The sequence below is a fragment of the Vanellus vanellus genome, assembly GCF_965231255.1.
Source record: "Vanellus vanellus genome assembly, chromosome: 15".
Taxonomy (NCBI): Eukaryota; Metazoa; Chordata; class Aves; order Charadriiformes; family Charadriidae; genus Vanellus; species Vanellus vanellus.
The window spans coordinates 13843537-13861245 of NC_138920.1; the positions used below are offsets into that span (position 1 = coordinate 13843537).

The following is a 17709-nucleotide window of genomic DNA, read 5'->3' on the forward strand; positions in this document are numbered from 1 at the left end:
CACACATGCCTGCACCTGCAGCAGGTCCACAGGCAGACGGGGGGAGCCTGTTAGTGGTGCAGGGATACAGGATTTAGGATCAGGTTTCTAGAGGGAGACCCAAGATTTCAAATTCTGCCTCAGGAGGGGGCATTCTGATGAAGCTACCGGTACCCGTCTCACCCACCCAGGGACAGGCCAGGCCGGGAAAGTGAAATGTGGATGCCGTCAAAGCCTGCAACTGCGGCTGCTGCCTGCCGGGAGCGAGCCGTGGGGCGGAAACGCTGACTGCTGCTGTGAATCACAAGCCCAGCGCTGGAAAAGCTCCGGCTGAGGCATTTCCTGATGTTCTCATCACATCCCCATCCGATGCCTCCCTCGCGAGGCTCCCGCGCCGAAATCCCGGCCCCATGGAAAATCAGTGATAGCTTTCCTGCCGGCTCCAGAACTGCCCGCGCAGCTCACTCGGCTTTCAAGCCACATCCATCTTCCACAGGGCCGGGCCTGGATGGGGGAACAGCGAGAGGTGCGGCAGCTCCCCGGCCAGCACGGCGATGATTCGTGCAAACAGGGGCTGCCGGGCAGGCTGGCCTGCCGGTCTGCGGTCAATTGTTCAGCCTCAGTGACTTCTTGAGGGGAAAATGGAAAGAGCGGACAGTGCAAGTTAATTAATTGACGCATAATGAAGTCAAGATGAGCGTCCCCAAGGAGCTGGAGCTTGGATTGGGAAAGCAGCAGACGATGGCGTTCCCCAGCACGGGGCTGCTTCACCCTGAGCCGCAGCCTCCTGCCAGCCACACCGAGGACACCAGCAGGGAGAAAAGCCCCTGAGTATCCCTTAGTGGCAATTTTAACAGAATTTAGGTGTTACGAATACCATGGCCCAGAGAAAAGGAGCTGCGGAAGGAATGAAATAACCCTGCAGATGGCCGTTCGGTGCTTTGGTCCCTTTGGTCCCAGAGAAAAGGCTTTTTGCGGCAGCGGATGCAGACCCTGCCACAGTCTTTAACGGTTTTTGAACAAGTGTGGAGGAAGAACCAGGGCCAGGGGCAGGAAGGGTCGGGCAGACCCCAAGCCAGAGGTTACCGAACGGTGTCGGCGAGGCCGGTCCCGCCCACTGTGAAAAGAAACATTAAATTCCTCCAAAGGGGGGAAGAAAACCCCCTCGTTCACCCACCCGCGGTGGCCGGAACCCCCGGCCGGGCCCTCGGGGGAGGCGGGCCCGGGCCTTGCGCAGGGATCGGGGGCCCTCTAGTGAGGGGCGGCCCGGTCCCGCCCCGGTCTGCCCGGTGCGGTCATCCGCTCCCCGGCCCGGTGTTTGGGGCCTTGCCCGCGGCGCCTCCCCCGCGGGCCCAGCCCGGCACGGCCGCGCCTGCTCGGTGCTGCGGCGGCCATGGCGGGGCTGGAGCCGCTCTACGCCTGGGCGCGGGCCGCCGTCTCCCGCCCGCAGGACGCGCTGATCTGCGGCGTCCATTGGGAGCTGGTCCGGCACGGCTACCGCTGCCTCGGCGCCGGCGACCAGGTACGGGCTGGGCCGGGCCGGGCTCCTCAGCCGCGGAGGCCGTGTAGGCCGCGGCCAAGCCCCGGCCTTTCCTAGTGCCGCTCGCCGCCGCCGCTCGGCCGAGCCCGGCACCGGCTGCCGGGGGAGGGCGGGGCGCCGGGGGGGGCGGGGCACGCGGACCGGTGCGGGGTCTGAGGGGTCTCAGTGCTGCTGGGGGTGAGCAGAGTGGTGGTGGGGGCCCCGATGATGGGTGTCCCAGTGCTGGAGAAGTCAGTGCAATAGCAGGAAGGGGGTCAGTTTGGTGCTGCAGGGATCTTGGTGCTGGGCCCCTTACCAAAAGGTGGGTGTCTAATGCAGTATTGGGGGGAAATTTGGTGCCGGGGGAGTCCCAGTGGTGGGGGCCCTGGTGTGATACCAGGGAGGGGGACAGTGCGGTGCTGGACCCAGTGTGAAGGGTCGGGGGGTCTAGTGGGTTGGGAGCCTGGTGCGGTGCTGGGGGGCAATGGTGGGGGTGCAGGGCACTGTCTTGACAGATAAACCCCCCAGTACTAGATGAGGGGTCAGTGTGGGGCAGTGTCCCCTGGCAGCCCCACTGTGGGACTGGGACAAACAGGACAACAACCTTCCCCCCCACCCCAGACAGCTCTGTCCTGTGTTGGGGCGCTGAGAGGTGCCAGGCAGGGAAGTGTCATCCCCTAGTCTGGGTCTTTGTTGCCTCCTCCTGCTCAGCAAAGGGTGGTTGTGTCCCTCCTGTTCCAGCGCAGGGACCCTGTGTGAGACTGGCAGGCAAGGCCTGCCTGTAGAACATAATGCCCTGCTCCTGCAGTTGAAACCTGGCAGGCACTGAGAGATCCTCACTAGGAGATCTAGATCTACTCCCAGAGACCTAGCTCCCCTCCCAGATCTTTGTGCAGTTGCGACAGGTACTCCAGACCCTGTGGCATGCTGGGCTCATGGGCAGGATCTCAGCAGCATGTCTGTCCTCTTGTAGCCAGGTCCTAATGAAAGGAAGTCGGAGCTGCTGCCCACCGGCTGGGAAGCCAACAAGGAGGTGTATACACTGCGCTACAAATCCACAGACGATGCCCGTGAGCTGCTGCTGAAGGCCATCATGGTGGAAGACAGTATGATCCTCAACGTCATGGTAGAGCACCCAGGCTGGTCCCTGCACATGTGGGGTCCTTCAAGTGCAGCGGCTGCTGCCACCCAAAATATGCAAAGAACAACCAGGCCAATTTCTTAAATTTTTTGCTGTTACTTGTTCTACTTTGCAGCGATGTTTGTGCCTCAGGATGGGGCAGACGTAGGGGGTGTTAGGGGTTGCAGACCTGCCTGTGCAGCAGGTGTGACCCAGTGTGAAGCTGATGAAACACCAGCTGCATTGGGGCAGCGATGCAGTTTGCCTTGCATAACCTGGCCCCTTCTGTGTCCCCTTTCCCAGCTCAGAATGTCTGCAGATCTCTTCTTCTGTCCCCCACAAGCACCTGCCCAGGGTGTTCTTGCTTAGTCTTTCACACTTTGCAGCCTGGACTGGGGGAGTGAGCAGGGAGAGCCTCGCTGTACACTGGAGTTTGCTCCTGAAGATTCGGGCATAGCACAGGGACAGCTGAGCCCGTTTCTTGTGTCCCAAGCCTGCAGGCCCCTGGCTGCGATTGTACCTGCTCCTTCCATCATTCTCTGCTCTCCCAGGCTGCTTACTCTCTGTTTCATCTGTGTTTTGCCAGGATCGCAGTTCTCAGAAGGTGGCAGATGTGACCTTGTCAGTGGCCGACTACATCAACCCAGATCACCTGGATGATTTCCACAAGTAATCTCAGATTCCTGGCATTTTCCGTGTGAGAAAATGTCCCATAGTCATGGGGAGGGGGCCAGAGATGAGGTTAGGAGGAGCCCAGAGTACAAACTGCAGGGGCAGGCCCGCCAACCCTGAAATGCAGCCAGAGCTGCCTCCCCTGCCTTGCTCTGCACTGCTGGCAGGCAAGAGAGATTTAGAAGATAGTGGGACCATGGGTCGGAGCTCAGGGGAGAGCCACCTCACCTGGGAACGGGCTGGGCCAGCCCAGCACTTTTCTGCCTGCCTGTCTGTGCTGGGTGGACACTGCTCAGTGGTGCTACAGCTTCAACCATGGCCCGGACACCCTTTGGCCTTGCTAAATACCACATGCTGCGGTTTCCTCCCATGCAAACTGGTCGGGTTGTGGCCACAGCACAAGGGATTTCCCTGGGTTGGGTGGCATCTCTGACATCTTAAATGGTGTGAGGGCTTTGGTGCCACTGAGTACTGTTACCCTTTCCTGTCCCCTCTGTGCTGCCAGTTTGGGACACGTTTTGTGCCAGGGATGCTTTGGGCTTGTCTGTCACCGCACCACACCTCTTGCAGCCTGTCCAGCACCTCACCACCCAGGTGCTGTGGCCTCTCCAGCCTACCACCTCACTTCTCCTCCCTGCAGGGTGTACAAGAACACCGAGGAGCTGAGGACAAGGATTGCTTCGGGCATCATTGCTCCCCTCAGTGCCCCCACAGAAAAGACCAAAAAGGAGCCCGAGGCTGAGAAGAAAGATGCTGACTTGCCCCGGGATTACGACCCTCTCAGGGTCCCTCCCCGGCAGCCGGCAGGCACAAGAGTACCATCCAGGTGAGTAAAGAACGGGTGGCTGCTGACGGTCCTCCATTAGAAGGAACGTGGTCCTGGCATAGCTCTCCAAACTTCATCTCTGGTCTCCATCTCGCACACGTGGGGTAGGGAGCAAGGGGGATTCAGACCCTCCCCAGCCAATGTCAGCCTTGTTGGCCACATGCTTGGGTTTGATTTAAGATGCCCACTGAGGGGTGGCCTGTTCTGGAGCTGTGTGTTTGCTTGACCCTCCTTTGGGAGGGGCTTGGGGGTGCAGCTGGAGACCTACAGACCCTGGAGAGAGAGGGCAGCATGCAGGGCTGGAGGGAAGGTGAAGGGTGGAAGGAGGGAGACCCTGCTCTGTGCTGGCTGAAGGACCATCAGGGTTCCGGGGCTGGCAGAGCAGCGACAGCAGTGGGAAGGACAGTGCTGTTGTGGGGCCAGGCAGCCTCCAGGAGGGACTCCAGAGTGCTAGGTGTCAGATCGAGCCTTGGGCTCCATCAGAGCTATGGGGTTTGTGCTCATGGCAGAGGGGGGAGGGCGTGTGGTGGGTGCAGAGTTCTGCCTTTGCTTGGCACAGAGCTGGGGCTGCCTCTAAGCCTCCTGCCTGCTGTGGCCAGTAAAGCTGCCCTCCCAGGATGGTGCACCCAGCCAGAGCTCGGGGCCAGCGCAAGAGGCGCAGGCTCGGTGGAAGGCAACAGAGACCTCTTCTCCTTGCTCTCCTGATCCTGCTTTCCTTTGAAACCCTTTGCTGGCAAAGCTGGGGAGAGGGGACACATGGCACCCACTTCACCATCCCTCCCTGGCGCCTTTGTGCTCAGCCATCCCTCGTACATGGCAGGCGGGCTCCCCACAAGCTGTAATCCCTTTTGGCTTGAAGTCAGAGACACTGCAGTGGCTCTGCCTTCTCTTGGGGACTGGCCATGGCTTCTGTCTTGCGTGTCACCTCTTGCTTCTTTAATCCCACTGCTGTCTGCTGGTGCTCAGGGCTGCTCAGGGTGCGTGATACTCCTTGGGGAGGCCTGGGCAGACAGGCTGGAGCTGGGCACGGCTCTGAAACCATGTTATTGGCACATACTATTGGCAAGGAGATGTGACAGCTGGCTGCAGGCTCACCGCCCCACTGTCCTCGCACTCCTGGAAGCAGGGCTGTCATTGTGTCTCTGACTGGGACATACTGGAGAGCCTGGCCTCGCCTGGCACCACTTGGGGAGCCCCTGGCATGGAAACTCCCAGAGTCCACAGACAGCACCAGCCCAGAGCAATGGGAACAGCAGGGCCCCCTTCATCTCAGCAAGCTTTCCGCAAGCTTGCCATGCACACCGGTGTCCACACCCAGCTGCACCCTGGAGCAGGGAATGCTGTGTTCTGGGCATGGGTGACTCCCAACATCAGCTTGCTCACACAGGGTCCTGCAGGTCCCAGGGCCCTTTGGGTGCTGCATTGTCTGCCATGGGAGAGCACCCATGAGCACAGCTGGCTGCACTGCCCTGCCTGCTTGCTCACTTCTGCTCGCTCCACACAACCAGTCTCCCCTTCACTGAATGTCTGTTCTGTGTTTCAGGCCTTCCCCCTTGAGTCCCTTTGCTGTTGGTGGGGAAGACCTGGACCCTTTTGGGTGAGTATGGCTGGGAGAGGTCATGCTTTGCGTGCCTGGGGAGCATCCCCTGCTCTGCCCTTGGGATGTGTGGGGGTTGCTGGGAACCTTCTCTGGAACAGCTGGAGTCTGCCTGGCTCAGGCACCCAGCAAAGTGTCTCTGAGTGCAGACAGCAATGGGACAGTTGCTCAGTGCAAATTGCAAGAGACCAATTGACAGTTGCTAAACCTCAGTATGGTTCTAATATCGTAATAAGATCCCATCTCTTGCATAGATGATAGGTTGCAATCTGCGTCTGTTTAATAATCAGCTTGTATTCATTTAACATGCAGTAATTCCTTCAGTAAATCAAAGCTGAATACATCATTAAGTGAATGTAAGCCTCTAATTTAAAATGTTACCAGCTGCTGTGTCTACAGCCCAGCAGTCTGGAGAAGGGGAGGTTTAAAGCCGAGTCCACAGATCCTCGAGTCCTGGTTGCGAGCCTCCCAGCTGTCTGAAGCACTTGAGAGAACGCCTGAGTAGAAGCAGGACTGTCTGGGGGACTGATCTTCACTGATACATCTCTGAGTCTTTGGTTTGGTTGGGCAAGGACAACCTGTCATTTTCCATTCCAGTTAAAAGCCCATAGTCAGACAAAAAACAGCTCTTGGAGTCATTGCAGAGCGTCCCGTGGCCCAGGGGAGTCTTCTTTGGAACCACTCTCCTGTGAGGATCGCATATTTTCCCCTCTTGCAAGACTTGGTTCTCCATGGGTTTGGCTAGAAAAGGGCCAGCTAAAAACGTCCTGCCTGGCTGGAAGGAGAGGCCTGGAGCCTGGGTGGCTGGAAGGAAACCTGATAGCACGAGGAGAGGGGGTTCAGTTGTGGGGGGGGACACTGTTTTTCTCGCTACCTCCAGCCCTTCATCAGAAGTTTCTCTGTAAATGACAAAAAGATTGTAAATGGAAGCAGATTTGCGTGCTGACACCTGCCAGTGCTGGGGCTGGAGACCCAGACTCCCAGGCATATGCTCGTGGGGCCTGGCTGTCCCGGGGCACTTTGGGCAGCCGGCCTGGCGTAATGGAACTCATTAGCGCAGTTGTTAATGACTTGTATGATGGCAGCGGTGTCCAGAGGCTCCAGCCGAGTTTGCACAAAGCCGACCATGAGGAATGGCACTCACAGCGTGGGGCAGCTCTGAGGAGCCGCCGTGGTCAGCAAATGACTTCCAGGCAGCTCTTCTCTCTTGCAACACTGCGCAGGGCAGGACGTGCTGCTCACCCAGAGAGCGGAAAGGAGAGATGGGAGTACAAGCCGGCAGTGAGGGCCAGCGGGTTTTACGTTTCCCCCAGACATAGTCAGCAGCCCACCAAGACTTACCAGCCATTGCTGATGCCCTAAATGGCTCCTTGAAGGAACCAAGAGAAGAGGGAAGCTGCCTCTTCGCTGCTCTGAATGTCTGTTTTGGCATTGGCTCTGGGGAAGGCAGGCGGGCGAGGGCTGTTGCTTCCCTGTGCATGTCTCCAGCGAGGCTCTGGGGTATGCTGGCACAGTGGTGCCCCGGACGTGGGTGTTTTCTGGTGCCCTGGCTTGGACACATGCTCTGCAGCAGTAAGACTCCCACCTTAGCATGATGATGAGCCGTGATTCGCATCCTGCCCCTGACCTTGTGTTGTGCTGTAGTGCAGGCAGGTCTGCAGGGCTGTGATATCCCTGGGCAGGATCAGGGTGTCATGCATTTGGGTTCCCTCCTGTTGCAGACAGCAGCCTCCATGGGACAAGAATCAGATGTGCCCCAGCACTCTTACACTTACACACGTACACACATGAAGGGCTCTCTGTCTTGTTGCTATGGGCTCGCCTCACTGGCTTGTCCTCGCCCATATTGCGGTGAGTTAGGGGTGCTTTCCTTCCCACATGCTGTGTGATGACTTAACCCCATGTTCCTGTGCTTGGCATTCCTGCAGCAGAGGTCTGGCACAGGGACACACTTTGCTTCTCTCTCACCAGTGCCAGTCTCATCTCCTTCTCTGCCTTTCCTCTCCCCAGAGGTCGGAGTGGGGGAATGATCGTGGATCCTCTCCGGTCTGGCTTCCCACAGCCCGGCATCGACCCATCATCGGGCATCCCGGGCCGACTTCCCCCGGGAGCAGTTCCACCAGGTGCCAGATTCGACCCCTTTGGCCCGTTAGGGGCTGGTAGATCTGGGTAGGTATTTGGCCGTGCCTGGTATCCCCAGCCTGCTCTCTGGGCTGCCCCTTGATCTCCTGGCTTGTCCCTGTTGCTGTGGGACTGAGCTCTTGGTCCTGGTTTGACTCTGCTCTGAATTTCTTTCCAGGCCAGATCCTGACCACCTTCCCCCTCCAGGCTACGATGACATGTTCATGTGAGAAGTCACCACGTGGCTTCTCATGGCTGCGGTCAGAGCAGTCTCCTGGGAAGCAGGGGCGCCTCCCCCTCTTTGCTCCCCATTTGGTGCACTTCGATCAGCAGCGTTTTGTTTCTCTGCACTCGGGGCCACCTTCCTGTGTCAGACCAGCTATAAAGGTTTTTCTGTGTGCAGAACAGAAGAGGAGGCAGTAGGTCCATTTATTTCCATGCTGCTCTGAGGGTGCCCAGCCATTTGCACCCAGCTGAATTGGTCCTGCCCTGCGTTGAGGCAGCAGTGTGGGGTGCGTCCTGGTGCTCCAAGAATGGCCCAGGTGCTGTGGGGTTTCCTCCTCTGCTTCTCTGGGGTGGCACCACTTTCGCTGCTGGGGTTACACAAGCGGTCGGTGCTGAGGAGGGAGTTGGCTTCTTGCTGCTCCTGTGCTGGGGAGCTGCAGTAACCGGGCTGAAGGTGGCAGCTGGAGCGAGCTCCCCATGCAGAGATGGTTTCTCTCTTGCTCTTTATCCAAGTGAAGGGTTGATCAGTGTGAAGGGCCAGAAGGCCCATCCCACGGGGTCTTCATGGGCAGACCCCCCCTGGCAGTGGCTGTGATCAGCCTCCGCATGGCCGTGCCCACTGGCTATAAAGAGCACCACAGCAACATCTTTAATGTGCATGAGATATATTGAATTCCTGGCCCCACCTTGCACCCTCTCTTCCCTGCCGCTGTTGTCTTTCATTCCTGGGGTGCGCGCAAAGCCCCGCGGGCAGCATGGCACGAGCTGACCACAGGGCACCATGCATGGCTGGGCTAGGAGAGAGGGTGCTCGGTACCCACACAACCAGCTGGGTCCAGTGTTGGTTCTCCAGACGTGGTGGAGCTGAGCCCAGCACCAAGCTGGGACCCTTTTGGGGATGTGCACAGGGGCGCTTGCTTGGCTGTGGGATTTGCTTTGCAGAAGGGGTTTGTAGGGCCACGTTTCCCTACCATCAGCCCTGTTGCACAAGGCTGGTGTGGCTCTGCCTGGCTGAATGCTGCCAAACAACTTGTGGAAGACGGGTGAGATCTTTGTGGCTCAGCCTCCTGAGCTTTCTGGAAACCCCCTCCCCTTCCCCGCAGCTCCCCCCAGGTCAGTTAATTTTTGGGCTGCAGCTCGTCTGTCCTGTCAGGGGTTCATACTATTTTTTTCTCCTCATGGTGTGATTTCTTGGAAGGATGTTCATGAGATTGAAATAAAAACCTGACAGCGGTGTTGTGTTGGTGCTTGCTGGGGGTGGCCCCTGCCCTGCTTCCCTGCCCCAGCCCCTTTCTCCCTAACATGAGAAGGGAAGCCCCAAAGGTGCCCTTGGGCTCCCTTGATGGGAGCTCTGCCTGGGCTCCCAGGGGCAGAGGATTCACGCTGGGAACCCGCTTTGTACCTTCCCCTGAGCAGCAGCGCTTTTCCGAGACGATGTGGCTGTATTAAGAAAATTAAGTGGAGAACAGCCCAGCCTTGGCTCTGGCTGCGCTCCTTGCGGTAATTGGCTCTCTGGGGTATTGAACGCTGTCGGTACGCTGCATGCAGCTGTGCTGGCATAAATAAAAAGGGGGAAGCAATCCCCCCATCTATCTCTTTTCCCCAAAGGCTTTTTCCTTTTAAAACCCCTTTGCCTACAAACACAGCTCATAAAGCTGAGTTACAGCATATGTAACCCTGGGCTGCACAGAGGTGGGAGTAGGGAGGACTGGCTGTAGGAATTCAGCACTGGGGGCAGCTGGAGCATCCCCTGCATCTCCCAGGGGCTCTTGTGTGAACTCCTGTATTGGCAAGAGCTGGTGTGAGACCAGATCCAGTGGGGATGTGGCATCCCCACGGCATGTCCCTGGAACTTTTGGTGGACAGTCCCACCTGCAGACCCAGAGATGGGCAGTGGGTGATGCCTGTGACCGGAGCAGACTGGCTGTGCTGGTGGCATGGGTGGGATGGGGAAAGAGACCCAGGGCTCGGTGAGGCCATCACTCCCGCTTGTCCCCTCTGGCTCCTGGGGCAGCCTGAGCCCATCCACAGCTTTGCCCCAGGAGAAAGGAGCCCCTGACTTCGCTGCGTGGGATTGGGAGACACAGGGTGCCCTGGGGAGAGGAAACAGCTTTGGCCTTATCAGAGGGGCCCCTCTCTGCAGGAGGCGGCTGCTTTCTGAGCCTGAATTAATCATGTTCTGCAACCTTTCAGGAGGGAGAGACGCAGCCGGCTTTGATGGGGCTAATTAAAGCAAGCCAGCGCCGGGAGAGGCTGCGGCGGGTCCTGATAAACAATCTTTTGTCTGCAGCACTCAACCCCAGCGGGTTCGTCGTGCTGAGCAGCTGGGGGAGCAGGTGGGAAAGGAGAGGGGTTTCAAAGAGGGCAAGTGCCCGGCATTGAGCCGTGCTCGCTGCAGGCCCGTGCCTGAGCCTGGAGGCTCCTAGGGATGCACTGTCCGCTCTCCGAAGAGGATGGGTAAAAGGAGGTGAGGATCCTCCTCTCTGGGAGGGCAGGAGACCGTCCCTGTGGCTGGCTTAGCCCTCGCCAAAGGGCGGCTGCCCAGAGCGTGGCAGAGGTGGTTCCCAGGGACCAGCGATCCTAAGTGTGTTCTTCACTCCATCTGCAGGGCTGGTGGCTGGGCACAGACCCCATTCCCTGAGCGCGGCTGGGGGGCAGCCGTCCCTGCTACGGGCTCGTATGGTGCCGAGCACTGTGGCTACAAGGGCCAGGTCTCTGGCCAGCCGGAGGGACAGTCCAGGTTCCCATCCACGTGTCCCCATCCACGGCACGGCTGCTGCTAATGTAAGTGATGGAAAGCATTACCATGCAAGGGAGCACATCAAGCCACACACCTCGAGTTAATTTTATGGGGAGGCCATGAAGAGTGGCTGGGGCTGGTGTGTGCGGTCTTGGCACAGGCACAGCCCTCCCTCCTCCCGCAGCACCGGCGAGGCACTTCCACATCATGTTTGAAGAAAGACTCTGGATTATTGGTAATGACTTGAGATCCCCAGAGAGTCCTTCAGGCCATCTGCCAGCCCGCCCAGCCCAGCGGCACCTGCCCCACACGCTCCCAAAGGCAGAGCCCCCGGCGCTGCTAATTACCCTGCAGACGATGCTCCATCCCTGGGATCCTGTGTGTCCTGTGCACGGCGTGAGGGAGGAACTGGTGCATATTGCACAGACGGGAAAACAAAGCAGCTCCCGTTATTTGGGACTGGGAAAGGCGTGCTGGGCTGTTCCCTCTTTGCTCTCCCCTGGCACAAGCGAAGACACCCCCAAAGCCCCGGAGCTGGGGGACTGGAGACTTCTGTGCTGAGCGAGGGGATGAGGACATGCTGCCTGCCACCTGCCTGCCATTGCACCGTACTCCATAGCCCGGTGTGGTGCCATTGCCAGAGGGGACCCAGCCTCATGCCCTGCCCAGCTCCTCTCGCTGCAGCCATGCTGCCCATCCCCATGGCATCGGGGCGACCTGCCCGGGGTGCGGCAGTGCAAAGCACAAGGCAGCTGCCCTTGTCCTTGGCTTTGCAGGAAGGCAGCGGGGCCGAAGCTGGTGTCACTGGGCATGGCATCACCCACTCCTCCCAGTGCCCATCCCGCACCTCCCACCTCCTCTGGCAAAACCGGCTTCTCCTGCGGAAACTGGAGAGGATCCAGAAATGGTATGCAGGTGTGAAACACTCTCCCATCAGGCTGGTTTCTCTGCACATCCAGGGGATGGTGGAGGACTTCTTCTGGGGTACCTCAAAGCTGCCTCTGAGTCACCCACCAACACCTAAGTGCCATGGGTGGATGAAGCCCCCGGACCCCCCTGCACTGAGGTGCCAGCAAACCTCATCCTGCCCAGGCTGTGCAGCATCAGCCCCCCTTTCCCACCCAGATTTTTCTCACCACCCTGGAATATTTTTGATTGCTTCCTAAATACACCATTGGGAGCACCGAAGGGACAGCCAGGCCAGTGCAGGGAGGAAGCCTGGGGCAGCCAGCTGTGGCAGCACAGCTCTGGGGCCACTGGCAGCTCTGTGTCCCCCCACCGCAGCCACCCTCCACCTCAGTCCGAGGGGTCTCTGTATGAAATCACTTCCCAATCCTGGAGCTCTTGATGGGGGAGCTTCTTTAATGACACTCCTTCCTTGACACACTTCATTCACCTTAAATATATATATTTCAGTTGAGAGACGTTCCCCCTAGTCCTGCAGGTCCTTGAGGGACAGCCCAGCAACACGCTGACAAAGCAATGACAGCCCCTTCTCGCAGTCTTTCGAGCAGCCGCACGCTCTAATCCACGGGAGCATTTCTCATGCTCTCACAAAGCAGGTGCTCAGCAGCAGTAACCTCCAAACAGGCTCAGCCTCTCATCCTAGAAAGACCCCTTCCATCTTATTTAGTGGATAAAATTTATGAGGATGATTTCTCCCTCTATCAGATTTATTTTCTACTCCAGGGTCATGCAGCCAGCACTGAGAGCTGCAGGAGGGATTTCTGACTTTCCTGGGGCAGTCTCCTTGCTAACACCCGCAGCTCTCCTGAGTGTCTTTCCTCCCCTTCTTCCCGCGGTGTGGCTCCTGCTGCCCCCAGGATCAGCCCCTCTGTGACAGCCACGATGGCATTTGCTCCCCCTGCCCTGCTTGGGCCCTTCATTTGGCCTCGCAGGTTCTGCTTGTGGCCGTTTGCCCTCCCCGTGGGGAGAGGCGATGCCTATTCAGGGGACAGCAGAGCACAGCCACTCATTTCGCCCCAAGAGTGGTTTAATCCCAGGAAAAGGTTGCCAGGGCTGTGGGTGTGAGGCCATTCGAGGTTGTTTCCTAGGACTCTACAATAACTATGGAGTGTGGACAGGTGACGTGGTGGCAGAGGGAGGGACACATGGCCCTTCACAGAAACAGGAGGAATCAGCTGCGAAGTATTATAAAACACCGGGTGGAGGATGCTGTCCCCAGGATCTGAGGGGGACACTGGAAGCCCTGAAATAAAAGCTGACCCAGGCAATTGCACTGTGTGTAAAAAAGACTTTCCTCTCGTGTCAGGATGTCTGGAGAGATTTGTCTCCACGTGGAAACATTTGAAGTGAGTAATTTATGGATGGATTAAAAACTAGTGGCAGTTCATGACAAACACCACCTTTTGTGGGTCTGCATTTTCCTATGGGATAATTATTTCCCTTTCTCAGCATCCTGCTCATACCAATCTTTCTTTCCACAGAACATCGTGCTTTAATGATGCTTCATGTTTAATTCCCAAGATGCAATTTTACCTTCACGCCGCAGACAATGGCCCTCGCAATCAGCACAAAGGCTGACGCACGGGCACCCCGGCAGGCAGAGCTGCCAGTCTAACACGGGAACAGAAGAACCACATCATTCCAAGGTGTTGGGAATTGTCCTCTTTCCTCCAGACAGAGCACCATGATTTTTGAGGAGGCCGTTCCAGGGTTGCTGGTGGGAGCGGGATGCTCAGCACAGTGTGGGCACGTGTCCCAGCCTTCATCCTGCTCTCTGGAGTGGGGCTGGTGAGGTTCAAGGGCTGGTGGGTGGTAGGGGGCTGGACCCCACCACACGGACAGTGGTCACTCTTGCTCTCTCCTTCTCTTCTGCCCAGAACGGTGCAAGTGCCAACTCTATGCCACAGATTTTTACTAGAAACTATTGCTAAAAAAGGTCACTGGTGGCAGAAAATGAGAAGCTCCATCCCAAAGAGGCGCAGCCAGCCCCAGCTGCTGGAAAAGGAGCTGCCTACAGTGGGGAGCTCAGCCTCGCGTCCAGTCCAGGCTGCAACAGGCCATGGCGTGGAAATCCCATGGGTGTCTCGAAGGTGCTGTTGCTGCGACGCTGCCAGGCAGGACTCCATCCAAAAAGGAGGCGGGGAAGCGAGCGGGGCATCCAAAGGCCGCGCTGCCCCAGTGCTGGTGGTGGGAAACCGCCTGGCAGAGGCTGTGCAGTCCAGCGAGGCATCCCAAAGCCACATCACTCCGGTGCTGCTGGATGGACCCCCATCTGAGAAGGGTCCTGGGAGGCGAGGAAGGTGGCCGAAGGCTGCCGGGTGGACGTGGGTGAAGCCTCACCGGATGGCATCAGTGTTGGGGCATAGCGAGGAGAGTCCTGCTTCTGCCGGCAGTGTGGGGTCCCCAGGGCAGCACGGGGTTCCCCGGGCCATGCAGGACTAAGAGCCCGGTGCCTCGGGGGGCTGGGGCGGTGGGCTGAGCTGGCTCTCCAGCAAAGCCCGCGTCCCCTCGGCCGACACTCTCCGCATCCTCAGCCTCACCGAGCCGTAGGTGCCGCCGGTGCGGCGGGCAGCCCGGGCGCGGCGACGGGCAGCGGCGGCGGCCAGCAGCAGGGCGGCGAGCAACAGCCCGCCCAGAGCCAGCAACGCCAAGCCGGCCACGGTACAGCGGTCGAGACGGGCGCGGAGCCGAGCCGCCCGCGCCTCCAACCGCTCCATCTGCCGCGCCGGTACCGTCGGGTCGGGACGCGCCGCCCGCGGCACAGCCCCCGCCAGCACCACCAGCGCCGCGCCGCTCAGCGCACAGCCCAGCGCCAGCGCCAGCCCCGGGCCCGCGCCGGGACCCGCCGGGCCGCCCCCGCCCGCCGCCGCCGCCGCCTCGCCCGGGCTCCGCAGCTCCGCCGCCCGCGGGGACGCCATGGAGCCGCCGCCGCCCTGCGCGGCCAAAGGTGAGCGGCGGACCCGGACAGGGATGCTCCCCCTCCCCGCAGTCGACCCCCCCCCGGACCGGGATGCTCCCCCTCCCCGCAGCCGACTCCCCCCGGACCGGGATGCTCCCCCTCCCCACAGCCGACTCTCCCCGGACCGGGATGCTCCCCCTCCCCACAGCCGAACACCCGGACCGGGATGCCAACCCCACCCCCCACGTCCCCGAACCAGGTTTCTCCTCCCCCCGGGATCCCGCTTACCCGAACCGGGCTGCACGCGGAGCTGGGTACCCGCACCGGGCTGTGTGTCGTCCCCCCCTCCCCCCGGACCCGGGTCGCCGTAACGGGCTGCTCCCCTTCCCTGGCACCTGCCTCCCCGAACCGGGCTGACCCTATCGCCCCCGGGTCTCCCCCTTCCCGAACCTGGCTGATCCCGCCCCTCCCTCCCTCCCCCCGCCGGTCTCCCCCTCCCCGAACCGGACTGACCTGTCTCCCCCTCCCCCAACCGGCTTCCCACCGGGCGACCCACCTCCCCGAACCGGGCTGACCCGCCCCCCCCCGGGGATTCGTGTCCCTGTGACCCCGCCGGGCTGTCCCCTCCGGTCCCCCCGGAGCGCACCCAGCCTCCCCGGTCCCCGCACCCAGCCGCTCCCCGCCCGCTTTCCCCGCTCTCCGCACCGGGCTGGCGCCCCGGTCCCCACACCGGGTTCTGCTCCCGCTTCTCCGGTCCCTCCTCGATCTGCCCGCCCCGCCGGTGCCCGCCCCGAGCTGCCCTCTGGCGCCGGGCTGCCTACCCCCGCCGAATCCCCGGTTCCCCGGGCCGGTGCCGGTGCAGCGGCGGCGGCGGATGGGGCGGGCTGGCGGCCCCGCGGGCGCACACACACACACACACACACACACACACACGCGCTGCCCCGGGGGGCACACACACGCACACACGCCCGGATGCACACCGGCACCGTTTGTGCATGCCCGACCTGCAACGGGGACCCCTGCGTGCACCCCCCGGCAGCACTGGGACCCTCTGTGGGCACCCCGGGGGGGGGCTGCGTGGGGAGGGGCACGAGTGAAGAGGACAGAGCAGGACGTCAGGTTTTGCACAGGGGAAAGTGTGGGTCATGCCCGAGTGGTTGGGCACCCCACAACCAGCTGTCCCCATCGGGGAGCTGGGGCAGAACTGGGCTGGGGACACCGCAACTGCATCCTGAGTCCCCGCAGCCCCCAGCCCCGAATGCAGCAGGGAGGGCTCCAGCCCGGCCACCTGCCCACCGAGAGCCCCTGCAAGAGCCCAGCCTGCCCCCAAATCCCCAGGGAAACATTCAGGGCTTGACCTGGGTTTGGGCCAGGCACGAGATGCCCCAGCCTGGGACAGAAGAGCCCGTGGTGGTGTTCGCTGCCCAGAGCCATTTCCCCAGCTGGGCTGGTCCCTGCGGTCCCACCATGGTCCCACCGCAGTCTCACGACACAGACCCCCCCCCGCATCCCTGCCTCTCCCCGCACTATTTAGTCCATTTTTCACAGAGCACTTGTGTTAGTGCCCGCGCTCCGCTTTTCGCTGACCTGAAACTGGATCCAGGCCTGAGCCCCAGCAGCGACCTGCTGGCAACAGCACGCTTTTAGCTCATTTGTTAATAAGACGTGTGCTATTTCCGTGTTTGGAGCGGTGCCTGGAGATGGGGCTGTGGATGTAAATTCTGAGCGATAGCGGGTGGGCTGCTGAAAGCTGCCGGGAAGATTTGTCCGTCACATTGACATTCCCTTCAGCACATTTCACATGCCTCCAGCATCTTCACAAGCTCACCCGCGATCCTGCTAGATGATGCACCGACGCTGGTGCTGGGTGAGCTTGCAGCGCCAGGGCTGCAGGGATGCATGGCCGGTGCCTTGAGCCCCCCCCCCCTGCACCCTTGTCCCCCCGCACAGCATGTCCTTCAGCTGCGCTGGGCTCCATGCCACCCATGGTGCCAGGGCATTTTCCTGTGTGGGGACAGCAGATGGGAGTCTCGTACCACCCATTTCATGACACAGGCAAGGACTTTCTCTGAAGTCTTTGTCAAGTACAGCTAAAACTGGTCAAAAAGGTTCAGAGAGTTTAGGGGGGATGCACGCACAAATAAAGAGGTGCATTTGTGGTTTTGGAGGGAGCCAGGGCAGGCTCAGCACCCGCCCAGGCGCTGGTGCTGGCAGGGTCCCGGCAGGGCCAGATTGGCTTGTGCCACTGTTGCTCAGCAGCTTAATGATGGGTGACAACATTATCCTTCCTTGGACATCTCCCTCATTGAACTCTAAAGTTGCTATTAAAAATTAACCTCTGGATAATTTTTAGCCATTTCCTCACATTTTATTTTTTTTTTATTTTCCTCCAAGGTGCCCTGGGAAGGTTTTCTGTCTATTTTAATTATTCTTTTAGCTCAGCAAAATGGGTTTGCAGGTTCCCTGTTGCGATGAGCTCACATTGTGGCCGATGCTGACCAGCACCCTCATGGGTTGTGTGGCACTACCCTAAACGGGACCAACCTCTGGTCCGCACGCTGTGGCAGGGCTGGGGGCTGCGGGGTGGGCTGGAGTCTTCCACCACCTATTGTCTTATCAGGGACAGGGATACACACGATTTTATTATTTTTTAAGTTTGCAGTAGAGGTTGTACATGCTCCGACCCACCCACTCGCTGCTCCTGTCTCCTCTCATTGCACTGTGTCGAAACACAGAGGCTTCCCAGCACAGCGTCCCTGGGGACACATCCAGAAGCGGGCCGAGGAAGAAGCAGGATTAAAAATAAATGTAAGTGCATCCTGACACGTTAACCACGTTTAGAGAGGCTTTAGTACCAACCCACTCCGCAGGAAGGCAGAAGATGCTTGGAGACAAGTAGGTCACGGGACACAGATTGTCCCGAATCAGCAGGAAAAGATGGATCTGGAGCAGGCGGGCACATCGCTGTGATCGCTGCGAACAGACGGGCAGGCAGGGGCAGGGCGGAGAGGAGAACGCGCCAGTGCTGGGAACTGCTGCATCTCG

The 17709-nt window shown here is 59.8% G+C and overlaps 2 protein-coding genes across 2 annotated transcripts; one reads left to right on the forward strand and one right to left on the reverse strand.

Annotated features, from left to right (window-relative positions):
* Positions 1-1284: 1284 nt before the first annotated feature.
* On the forward strand, positions 1285-9293 carry PSMF1 (proteasome inhibitor subunit 1). Its single transcript, XM_082490978.1, has 7 exons — positions 1285-1501; positions 2472-2624; positions 3205-3287; positions 3931-4116; positions 5660-5713; positions 7724-7882; positions 8013-9293. The coding sequence occupies exons 1-7, from the start codon at positions 1373-1375 to the stop codon at positions 8062-8064; spliced, it is 816 nt and encodes a 271-aa protein (XP_082347104.1). The 5' UTR covers positions 1285-1372; the 3' UTR covers positions 8065-9293.
* Positions 9294-14203: 4910 nt separating this feature from the next.
* TMEM74B (transmembrane protein 74B) lies at positions 14204-17175 on the reverse strand (the record flags this gene model as incomplete). The annotated part of the gene is made up of 3 exons (XM_082490894.1): positions 14204-14698; positions 15486-15548; positions 17146-17175. 3 exons carry the CDS (start codon positions 17173-17175, stop codon positions 14204-14206), a joined length of 588 nt encoding a protein of 195 aa, XP_082347020.1.
* Between the last annotated feature and the right edge of the window lie 534 nt (positions 17176-17709).